Raw genomic sequence first — 12,678 nt, forward strand, 5'->3', positions numbered from 1 at the left:
GGTTATGGGTATCCAGTTAGAATTGTTACTTTGTTGCGAGGCAGGTTTGAAGCAGCCTGTAACTGGTAGATGTTTTGGTGGGCTTTTGGGAAGTAGGTTATATAAAGGGGATTTTTCCTCAGCCCCTCAACAACTTCTGGAGACCGACCGGTCACCCGCCTCAGACTTGTCTTTCCTTCAAGGAGCTGCAGCATGTCCTCCCAGCGCTCTGCTTCCACATGTACTGAGCCAATATTGTCGGGGTAGGGTTCGCTGGATGAGTTGCAGCCAGGGTTGCCACCTTCGACTGAAGGCCAACCCGGAGATTTACCTCTGGTGTCCTACCGACATCTTCCCCTGCAACTCTCTTCACTATGGCTGTGCGGCATCAAATGACGCTGTTTTGCCATGACAACGGGACGCTACGTGATGTCACAACGTCACACGGTGTCAATTTGCCATGACAAGGTGGTGTCACATGGCGTTCCTGTTGGCATGGCAACGCAGCACCTTTTGATGCCGCGCAGCCATATTGCCAGTAGTTGCATATAGAGATGCTGGGCGATGTTGCCACCGCCGCCCGCCCAGGGTTGCCCAACCGGAGGTTTACTAGGTAAACCTATAGCCCTGAGATACGTGGCCAAAATCTGCAGTCTCCGGGTCAAACCCGGAGTGGTGGCAACCCTGGTTGCTGCAGTTAGGGTCGGATCACGCCCTTTCACTGCCCTGCATGCACTCAAAGGGTTAAGAGGGGTGGCCAAGCCTGTTTCCATGTGTATGGCAAAGGACGAGGACCCTAGTTACCTCAGATGCATTGTGTTTTAAACAGGTTTTTTTTTTACTCTTCCTAAACAGCAGGCGTTTGAGCTGTCATTTTAAAGTCAGTCGAAAGCCATGTTGATTTGGTATGGGCTAAATTGGAGAAGGAGGTGAAATTAGGGAGGGTCCCAATCAGCAATTTTAGGTTTTCCACATTGGGTCTTATTGCTTGATGCATCAACCATCCTATCCAGCAGGTTTATTGGTTAACAATAATATAGGTGGGGGCACTGTTAAAGTTTCATTTTGGAGTTCGAGAGGGAGTGTGGTGAGGCTGCCTGTTTGGCAAAACTGACTTTGAATCGACTTTCAAGTTGCTGCTAATACAGTACATCGAGTTTTCAATTGTTGGGTGGTCAATTGGAGGGTAGTTTTTATTTTGACAAGTGCCTTATAATGGGCTGCTCTATTTCTTGTGTGTATTTTGAAAACTTTGATGAAGTGAGTGGCCAAAAAAGAAATCGTTTGTAATTTGGTAATTCATTACCTTGATTTTTTATTTGTCGGTCCCAGCGAAAAAGATTCTTGCAGTAGGATGCTTTAGCATTTCTTTTTAATGCATTGCAAAGGATTTTGGAGTTCTGCTTGCTCCCAATAAAACGATGGATCCAATTCGTTATTTATGCTCTCGGTAATGAAATTGACATTGCCTACAGACAATATGTGTAAACTGAGGGGTTTGGTGACTGAAGCCTTATCTGACAAAAAATTAACTGTCAGACCGCTGCAATCACTGTTGGGGCATCTTGTCTTTGCCTGTAGCGTGCATATTTTTCTAAGCATTTGTCTGCAGTTGTACAGTAAATCCCTTTTATCATGTAAGGGTCACATGGGTAATGAAGGGTGATCTTGTATGGCATCCCTTTTTGCAGGTTTACAATGAACGTCTAGAGGCAGGAAACTCTGAACAATTATGACTTAGAACTCTTTATAAATGCAGCCAGGTCAAAGGTTTTGGGTCTTTTTTGCAAGGAAGGTGGCTTGAATTATGGTTCCAGGATGGTCTGGTTTGGAACAGCACATTGCGTATTTCTAGAGCTATTCCCAATAGTTGTAGCAGTTGAATTCTGGGTTCAGATTCTTCGTAATAGGAGTGTTTTGGCCACACATGACTATGGTTCCAGTTTGTGGAGGGGGATATGAGGGGGTCTTAAATGTCACACTAGCTTGGTGACAGCCAACCAAAATGATTTCCACACGTAACTCTAGTTCTTGCATAACATAATTATGTGCAGAATAATTGAAAAGTATAAGTTCAATTCACTTTACTTTTATAACCTCACATAACACAAATTCGTTTGACCTTTAAAGCTGCAGTTCAGTCTTTTTTTTTTAATTTTTATTTTTTATTCAATAGTTTCATTTGGGCAATCTCTAATTACCTACAGAACTGTATAGCTGCCAGTCAATTCGTTCTCCATGTATTGATTGGCGAAATCTTTAGATATGGGATATGTTTTTCCTCTGCTTCTGTCACTCAGTGGAAGCTCATGAATATTCATGAGCACTCCTGCACTGACATGTGCTAGAGGGAGGGCAGGGCGGACAAAGGGGTGTGCCAGGGCTTGTGACAGGACATGAAGGGGCAGTGCCTTAGTAAATGGTTGTTAAAATAGAATACACGAAAATTGGTCTTTCAAAGTTGTTTTTTTAAAAACAGAAAATGCTATAAGTATTTTTTCTTACTACAGAACTGATTTATTAAAAAAAACACACATGCAGGATATTGACTGAACTGCAGCTTTAAGTGAAGATGAAAAATTGCATTTTGGACTGTCATGATAATATCATGAGATATTATGAATTTTAATCAATCTGTTGCTTCAGGGTTAATGTGGTTACCGTTTGTCTTAAAATAGAATATACTTGTAGCCTTGGTGCCCTCCGGCTCCCAGAGACCCCCCTCCTTTGGGTTAGCGCGGTCGCGGGTGCCGCCGGAGGCAGCGACGGACCCGCCGGCTGTTCCCAAAGGTGGAGGCCGGTGCAGGGAGTGAACCGAGCTGTAGGAGGCTCGGCGGCGTACCCGGTTAGCGGGGGCCGCCATTGCGGGTGCGCGCATGCGGCGCGATCAGAGTAGGGAAGAGGCTAGGGAGTACCAGGGAAGGCTCTTGGAAGGGACTTGGAAGGGACTACAAGTCCCATGAGCCTCAGCAGTGCCCCACGTGACGCCAGGGAGCCAATAGGGCTAGAGTATCTCCCTGTGGAGGGAGATAGATACATTCCGCGCGCTGAAGAACGGCAGTTGGAGCTGGGAGCAGGAAGGGGAAGGAAGAGTGTAGGGAGCAAGTGGCTCCGACACCAGGTAAGGTCCCCCATATCCCAGGGAGGCCCCAACTCCCCACCAGGCTAGTGGGTAATTAATAAGGGACGGCCCCAGGTTAGGGACCCTGCTCTTAGGTGTGTGTGGTGTGCTGTCTTGTCAGGGTCACGGCTGTCAGTGCTGTGAGGTCTGACAAGAAGGCATCGTGTGTTTGTGCAGCACGTTTGCTGCAAGTACCCAGCAGGTTGCAGTGCGTTGCTGCAGGCGCTAGGAGTACTAGGTAGGAATTAGGAGTCAGGACCAGGATGAGCTAGGGGATCGGAGTAGGCCAGTAACCCCCTAGGTCCCAGATAGGTCCTCACTCCCCAGTTTGTGGTGCTTCAGGGACAGGCCCTAGGTTAGGGACCCTATCACAGTAGCACTAGGGTTAGATAGGGACACAGCGGACGCTGCGCTCCTCGAGAGGAGACTTGGGCTCAAGTCTGTGCCCACAGAGACTATCTCCAGGGTGGGATCGCCCCTGGCGGACCGGTGCAAGGAACCACAGGATCAGACGGAATCACCACGCGGCAGATCCTTTTTGAAGTGCTTACAGGCCCGAGTGCAGGAGCGCTCGGCAGGTATCTTCATATGTGCACCAACGTATCCTAACATATTGTCATCACACATAGTGGCAGCGCTGACCACGGGACAAGGGGGTTGGGCTGTGGACACAGTGTGGGGATATACGGTGACTGGAGTTACTCCCTAGAGGGAGTGTTAGTAGTGTATGTTATAAGAATTGTTATTGCCTGCATATATATAAATTGGTTATATACATCCTCGTGTATGTACTTATTGTATGTGTGGGTCCTGTGTAAGCAACCTTCTACATCCCTAGAACCCTACACAGGTGGAGGCGCTGAAACCGAGAACGTTCCAGAGGATTCACCCCAGGCTCTCACTAGCGGAGGCTCAGACCTCCTGTGAGCCTGACAGGTATACTGCACCACACCTGGTAACAGTAGGTTCTCCGCACTCACACTATTTCTGCGATTGGGTGGGGGGGGAATACCCGTTACATACTGCATTAGGTTTATGAAAGGCCAAGACTTTTCCTAGGTCTGTGCTGATCTACAGAGTGCTTAATTGGGGGGTGCGGAGGGGGGGGCAAGTTAAATCTATGTAGTTTAGGGGGCTATAAACGATAGCCAGATAAAAGGCTGTCAGCCGCAAAGGAAACTAACATTCCTGAGTTACCCCTTGTGCTAATGTTTAGTATGAGGCCAGATCATAAGAGGGAACAGAGGTCAACTAGACAGAGTGGAAGTAAATCGGCAAAAAAAACACAAAACTGATCTCTCAACTGTCCCTCTTTCCATCGCGAATACATGATTTAGGTACTAGCTGTAGCCGTTGAATAGAAAGCAAAGAAGAATCTCTTATACCCGTTATGTCAAAGGAACGCAGAGAATAAGTAATGTGTGAGAATATTGATCACAGAAGATCAGCGAAGGGAAATACACATGCTCAGAATGAGCTGCGAATGATGCAGTGTCAATGGTTTATATTGGTATATATACTGGGTCTTAAAAATAGATTGTTTTATAAATCAGGGATGCAGGTCCTCATCACACTGCGGCATGGCACTATTAACACTTTAATTATGTACTGTGCGTAAATAAATACATCTCCTTTGAGAAATGTCTGTGTCTCAGACTTCCCTTCTTTCACTGGGGACCCAACGTGATTGGAAAACGGAGCTAAATTCCAGAAACAGCCGAGTGACCGGAGATGTGGGTGATGGAGTGAGATTTTGTAGGTACGGTCAGGACCCTTGCATTAAGGGACAGACACTTCTCAGTAAGCAGAGATCGCAGTAACAATGGGGTAATACGGAACGTGGGATCCAAGTGTAAAAATCCCACAGAGTATTTGTATTCAAGGGAACTGATCACTACTTGGAATCAAATACAATATGGAACCGTTTGTAACATGTTAAAAAGTACAATGCCTGTCAATTCCCAGTTGATTCCACACAAACGGTGGTTGCTAAGTTTTTATGTTTGCTATAATGTACGTGTAACACACTTCCCCCCCCTCTCCCATCCCCCCCTGCCCGCCCCCACCCAATCGCAAATAGGGACCCTGTGGGGAAATCTACATGCATTACCAGGTGTGGTGCAATACCTGTCAGGCTCACAGGAGGCCTGAGCCTCCACTGATGGGAACCTGGGTTGTATCCTGGAACGTACTTACAGCGCCTCCACCTGTGCAGGATCCTAGAGTGTAGAATAACCCATGACACAGGACATCATACACAGTAACAGCATACACCAAAGTATATATAAACAGTTTACTGTATATGCAGAACAGAACCAAAACATTAGTGTCATCCTGTAACACTGACCTCCTAGGGCCGTAGCCCCATACCAGGTACCCAAGAGTCCCACAACCCCACCCCTCAGGCGTGATCAGCGCCGTACTAGATGAAGTGTAAAGTTGGTGCACTTGGTGACTGATACCTGCCCGGGGCTCCTGCACCCAGGTACAGCAGAACAGCAGGAAGAGGATCCGTCTGCATCAAGCACCGAAGCATCAGCGATGGCATTCTCCAAATAGGGTGATCTCCCTCTGGATGATCTCACCATACAGATAGTCTCTAATCTGTAGTGAGATAGGTCTGGTCCCAGACCTCACTTGTCAGGGCCACGCAGCGCTGCAGCTTTGTCCCTGAACTAACCAACTGCTAAAGGGGCAAAGTCCCTAACCGAAGGGGCCTTCCCTAAAGCAGCCACAAGCTAGGATGAGTCGGGGCCTAGCTGGGGTCTAGGGGGTAACCTGGCCTAGTGCAGGAGCCACTTGCTCCCTGCACACACACCCTCCCCCTACCTTGTCCCTGCTCCAACTGACTTCCTGACTCAGCATGCAACAATGTAACACCTTTGCAGTAGGCAAATCTGTAAGCCCTATTGGCTGCAATGCAGCAGGTGATAGAGGTGAAAGGGCAGTCCCCAGAGGCTTCTGGGTAATGTAGTCCCTGGTAGAGCCGTTTACTATTGAGGCCGCGTGCGCTACCTGTTCTGCGCATGTGCAACCCTGTAATGGCCGCCGCTACTCTTCTCTGTGCATGGGCGTCTGTGTAATGGCCACCGCATCGCGCGATCTCCTGAGCATGTTTCTGCACATGCGCGAACACTTGGGCCGACCCCAATATGGCCGCCGTAAGACCTGGGGCTATACTGCGCATGCACGAGCTCCCGCGCATGCGCGAACGCATTAAACATGGCGGCGTCCTGTGACGGATGTCGCCGAGAGCCCCCGGCGACACACTCGCCCCCACCGGAGCTAGGGTAAGGGAGGGAGAAAGGGGAAACCGGGGAGCTAGAGGGGACCTGGCTACATATGTAATGTTTAATTATTCTAGCTACATGTTTTTAGTATTGTCAGTATAATGTAATGTGCTGTACTGAGATGATTATTCATTATGAATGATAAGGAAGTCAATCATTTTAGGGGCTGTGATAGTCAATTTAAAGGGCACACATACTATCAATGTGCATATTTACAGTGGTGGGAGGTTACATTTAAATATGTTATAGCGTAGATTCACATTTTTATAAGTGAAAAAGAGGGGTTTAATGTGTGTGACAGAGTAGTAATCAAAGTTACTAACAAATGACATACATTTTTTTCTCTGTTTTAGTTTAGATTAATAATTAGATGATACTGTGTATATATAATACAAGATGTACACACAACATGCCTGCAGTTATTGTACTGTTAAAATTGATTTTTTGTGATACTATATTTTGGTTTGCTATGTGAAACGTTGGTATTTTTGTAGGAAACATTAGGGATACACATGCAGCATCCCTTGGTTTAGTTGGAGTTCAAAGTAATACTAAAATTGTGAATGGGAGATTTGGGAAACTCTGGTAAACACCACGGTCTATCCTATAAAATGTAATTGAGACTCTGTGCTCACTGTTAATTTGTTATTTTGTGTACCTCATTACAGTCTAAAAAACAAACAAAAAAAAAATTAGAATGTTTCTTGTCTTATCTAGGAAAACATAAAAGATTGGGTTTTCACTACAGGGGGTCAGTATATGACCTATATAAGATCTAATTCAGGTCCAATGTATTTAAACATAGTAAAAATTATCGCAACCCTACCGTCTCATTACGAACATCACCTTAGATATTTAGAATTCCATTGTGGATGCTGAGTGCTGTGCATACATATTTGTATCCACAACTCTCAGCAGTAACACATCAGTCTCTATTGGGATCAGTAATAGGTCGTTTTGAAACTTACTCTGACCGCAGTTTCTGTAGTTTGTGCTTCCGTCACTCAGTGATAGCTTAGCGTATCCAGCCAATGTTTCCTTGATGCATGGTTGAGTAATCGGGCAAATAGAAGTTTCCCACTGGGATAGTGCGTCAAAGGAAACTTGAAACTTGAGAAGACCAGGCTAGGTAAAAGTTACAATGTATTAGGCCTCGGGCATGGTCAGCGCTTATGCGCTGACCCGTGCTGAGGCTTGCTGCTGCTCGGCACTGAGCCCCTGCAGCCGCAATGAGAGCGGCTTTAGCAGGGGCTCGCGCACTCGTCCGCACGCTTGGGGAAGCGTGTGTCTGATGGAGTTTTGAAATTTCCCCGCTTGCTGGAGCGCAGGGCCGGTCACGTGAGCAGTTCGCCCAATGAGGGCGAACCAGCTCCGTGACGTCACTGGCCCGCCCCTGACACGCCCCCGACACACCCACGGACAAACTCACTATGTCCCAGGCCTTAGAATAACAACACGTCAAACATACGTGTTTCTCACACCTCTCGGTGCCATCAAGGAGCATTGACGGCACCGAGGGGTGAGAAATGCGTAGGAGGTCTCTATGTTTTACGTGTTGTTGTTGTTCTAATAAATTGTATTTTTTTACTGCACCTATTCTCGTGTTACAAGTTTCCTTTGAAGCACTATCCCAGTGGAAAATTTCTATTTGCCCAATATATTTAAGACCCTTGTCAGAAGGTGCATGGTTCAGATTTTCGCATGGGAGAAACTTCTTTATACCAAAGGTAGAAATGTCACTGTTGCTACCATACTCCATTATGATAGATATATCTTTACAATTAAGCATGGCAAATTAGAAGATATGTCATTAGATTGTGTGTGAGAACACATAGAAAACATAGTTAAAATCTGAGTCCGCCAATATAGCCATTCTTGTGCATCCTAATCAAGAACATCACTATCTAATTGTATTCGTATACTGGTATGGCAAATATATGTCAAATTAAGGAAGTGTAAAAAAAACAAAACCTAAAGGAGATTAGGGCCTCATGCAGTAAGCGACGAATATGTGAAATCGGCAAGCTTACCGATTAGTCATGTTATTGGCGATTTTTCCTCTCCGTATGCAGTAAGTGGCGAATACATTCAAAATCAAGGCGAAAACAAATCCGCCCACTCTCACGATGATTAGCCGATCACACACAGGTGTATCGGCGTGCGTGGCGGGGTGCTGTTAGGTTGCCCAATCACAAATCTTGCTGAATCAGGCGAACCAAGCATGTATTGGATAGCGCGCCATATTTAAAGGCAACGTGTACTGCTAATCATTCTCTGTGTTGTTGGGAGTGAGAGAGAGAGAGACGCACAGAGCTTGGTGATTTAAGATTTGCATATTGACTGAGAGACTTGTTGTGTATTGGGAAAGCTTTGTCCTTTGTTGTTTTGTTTACATCTTTGTCTTGTTTTATATGTGGAAGTGTTTCGTGTGATTGGCTGTACATTTGTTGTCTGTTTTTTGTGAGTGCTGTAACTATGCCCGCAAAGCGTGGGAAGAGTGATGCTGGTGGGAGTGGGAGTGCTACTCGTGCGAGTACGCGTCGGAGTGAACGTACTGTTCAGGGGAGTGATGTTGCTGGGAGTGCGAGTGGTGTTGCTGGGAGTGTGAGTGCTGTTGCTGGGAGTGTGAGTGCTGTTGCTGGGAGTGTGAGTGCTGTTGCTGGGAGTGTGAGTGCTGTTGCTGGGAGTGTGAGTGCTGTTGCTGGGAGTGGGAGTGCTGTTGCTGGGAGTGGGAGTGCTGTTGCTGGGAGTGGGAGTGCTGGTGCTAGGAGTGGGAGTGCTGGTGCTAGGAGTGGGAGTGCTGGTGCTGGGAGTGCTGCTGGTGGCGCAGTTGCTGATGGGGTGTCTGGTGGTGGTGTGCTTGCTGGTGGCCAGCTTTTGGAGGCTCTTCCATTGGAAGAAGGAGAGTCCAGTCAGCACCAGCCAAGCTCTGACCCTAAACCTGCTCGGAAGAAACGTGTGGAGAAGCCACGTAATCCTCGCTTCAATGACCAGGAAAATAGAGCTCTTGTCACTGGGATTCTGGAGCACTATGACAGTATCTATGGACATTTACTAGGTAAGTGTACCTTTACATTTATTATTCAAATACATGTGATCCTAGGTCATCTGAGTTTTGTTCATATGCAAATATGGGTTCAGAATATCTTTCTATGTTAATTAGTGTGGAAACACAGCTTTTTATCATGCGTTACAAGGACAACTAAACACAGGCGGTCAATTTGCCATAACCGCATACAATATGAATGCAACCTTGCTTACATGTATAGGTTTAGTAGTGAATGCTCATGTGCTTCACATATTACACCTAAAACAGCATGTTTGCTATCTCTTGGAACAGCTAGCAGTGTAGGAAACTGGTGCTTGTATTATTATTAATTGACCTCATATATTTTATATGTTTTTCAAGGGCGGACAAGTGCATGAAGCAGAAAAGAAATGTGGGACACAATAGTCATTGGAGTCAATGCGTGTGGGAATCATGTCAGGGACAAGCGGAATTGTCACAAGAGATTTGACGACATTAGGTCAAAATTAAAAAGGAAAATACAAGACCAACGCGTGCATGCTACTGGCACTGGAGGTGGGCCGACACCACAACGTCTGATATTAACTCCATTGGAGGAGCTACTTCGGGCAAAATTACTTCCCGTCGTCGTGGAGGGATTGGCTGGTGACCGTGATATTGGAATTTATCCCTCACAATTTCCACCAGGTGAGAAATATTACTGTACTAGGCGTGTCGTTGTTTACAGTTATTTTGCATATTTACGCAGCTTTTTATAGTGTCTTCCCAATATAAACATACCTACATCTATATATGTATATGTCTGTTTCTCTCTGTCTCTCATATATATATATATATATGTGTGTGTGTGTGTGTGTGTGTGTGTCAAATTAGACATATCTGTTGTAGTCCTACTAAAAGCAGTAACTAATATACCACGTTGCATTGCGTGCTCATTTGCATGTGAATTCCCACAATGCTTTGCTGCATTGGAAGCAATTTATGGTGGGCGAAGATGGGGAACAACAGGGTAGCACACATGTGTAACACATGATAATGAGAAATTATTACTACCTACAGGTACAGAACATAAATATGTATAATATTATTGTGTATTTTATTTATTTTACTCCTACAAACACGACATTACTGCCTATTTTAAACATGCATCAAATATATTGCATGCAACGGCCTACAAACATCACTTGCACTAACACATCTATAGTTGTTTATGAAAAGGTCCATTTTTGCTTAATGTCATATACAGACAGCATAATGAGGCACACGTAGCATATGTTATGTCTTTGTGTTCATAACTTAAACACTGCAGACGACTATTTAGCTCCTCTACCATTGTGTTAAAGCAGCTGCAATTAATATCTCATCACAGCATACACTTCAACAGAGGGGGTGGGGTTCAGCACACACACAAATTACAGGCTCATCTTAGGGTCAACTTAGTTCACACCATTTTCACCTGTTTGAAGTAATTGAAAGGTCTGGCTGATTAGGCTTTTTGGGGAAGGGAATACCGTTCTTACAACCTGACTAGCACAACTGAAGTTAATCACACTCATTTGAAAGCGTAACTCTAGCTACTAAATGCCCCAACAACTCATTAGTTATCAAACCGTACGTCACACATTAGTTCACTCATATCTATAGTTGAACTACTATCAACGACACATTATCACACACTGCATGTCTTGTCTTGTTGAGTGACAGCCACATTCAGGTGTGCCACATCTTCTATTAATGTACCACACATATCCTGTACCAAAAACAAAACTTTTTGCAATATGACCACCTTCATGATAACCATTGTGAATGTTCATCTCATGATACTTATGTACATTATGATACTGATATCACTACACAACATATGATTTTTATGTACAATTTTAATCTATTTATCCTCACGCATTACTGCAGAAACATAGTATGTTGTATGTTAGGGAACTCAAAAGTTCTAAGTACACAGGCATGTACATTGTTATTACAACTATTTATGTTCACTTTCAGACACACATTTTCGGTTAAGGAACTGATGCTGTTAGGTACTCATAAATACAGAACATACAATAACTGTTTGTTCAATATTTACACATGTAAATGTAAAACTTATGTTATTGTTATATATAGTTGCCCCTGGAGGACATGTGTCACCTGAGACGGAACAAGTGTCTTCACCTGGGTCATGCAGCTCAACACACCTAGAAGGTGAGTGTATGAGTTGGTGGCCATATAATATGTGCACTTCTATATGTTATGTTGTCATGTTCATTATTTGTTTTGCACATGTTCTTTAAATAGGATTACTTAGTGTCAGTGAAAATGAAGTGTAAGGCAACATGTATTGTGTTAGTGATGTTAACTATCATGTAGGAGTTGTGAGTTTACAGCAAGTTTTCATTCATTCATATTTCATACTGAGTCCAAACATTATTCGTAAGTCAAGGTAGTTTTTAATGTGAGGTTATAAAACGTATGGAAACATGTTAGTTGTTACTTATGACACAGTATAATTACATAGTAACACAGCAGAGATTAACATGCCATTTAATAATGTGTACATTTATTTGTAGAACATGATGATGAAGATGATGATGATGATGCCACCGCCATAGACACAGAAATACAATCAAGTGAGCATGAAGAGGTTCCAATTGAAACAGTTTTACCGCCAAATCGTCCATCAACTACCACATACGATGCAATTGTAGCTTCTGAGGGAAAAATTGTGGAAGCAGAAAATCGACGCCATTCTGATCTGATGACAGTGCTGGAAAGGATGATTGCACTGCAGGAAGAAACGATATCACAATTGGCACATCTCCACAGAGTCTTCATTGAAGTGCCTAAACAGTTGCAAAAAATCAACACCTCATTCGAAGCATTAGTTGTTCAGCAAACCCAAGCAAATTACTTGAGAATGACTACTGTACCACATTTAAACTTCAACACCTCACAGGCAGGATCTTTACATGCTGGTAATTTTTCACCACATGCATCTGAGCTTCATTCCCCAGGTCCGAATGTTACCGCTCAAGTAGCAGACATTGCTGTGCAGGTTCCTGACGACATCCTACCGCTGCCATCTGTACAAAATCAGGAGCTGACACCTACAAAGGAGGCGACAAAAACAAAACAGCACAAGCAGTTACTACTGACCAGTTTTTGGACACAAACAAAAAAAGACACACATGAAACAGACCAACCATCACTTGTGCAGTGTCTACCAACTTGCTCACATGTGTCAGTGGGCACAAGCCCTGTCGGTG

At 44.6% G+C, this 12,678-nt stretch overlaps 1 protein-coding gene across 1 annotated transcript in view; it reads left to right on the top strand.

The window, feature by feature from the left end:
* Positions 1-8,074: 8,074 nt before the first annotated feature.
* Positions 8,075-12,678, top strand: part of LOC142490719 (uncharacterized) — a 4,894-nt gene continuing 290 nt past the window's right edge. Inside the window, exons 1-3 of the mRNA XM_075593135.1 lie at positions 8,075-8,117; positions 11,540-11,617; positions 11,983-12,678. The exon at positions 11,983-12,678 is cut by the window's right edge and continues 290 nt beyond it. Coding sequence (XP_075449250.1) covers positions 8,075-8,117; positions 11,540-11,617; positions 11,983-12,678 — 817 coding nt within the window. The remainder of the gene's footprint in view (positions 8,118-11,539; positions 11,618-11,982) is intronic.

The sequence above is a fragment of the Ascaphus truei genome, chromosome 3 (genome assembly GCF_040206685.1).
Source record: "Ascaphus truei isolate aAscTru1 chromosome 3, aAscTru1.hap1, whole genome shotgun sequence".
NCBI classification, from domain to species: Eukaryota; Metazoa; Chordata; class Amphibia; order Anura; family Ascaphidae; genus Ascaphus; species Ascaphus truei.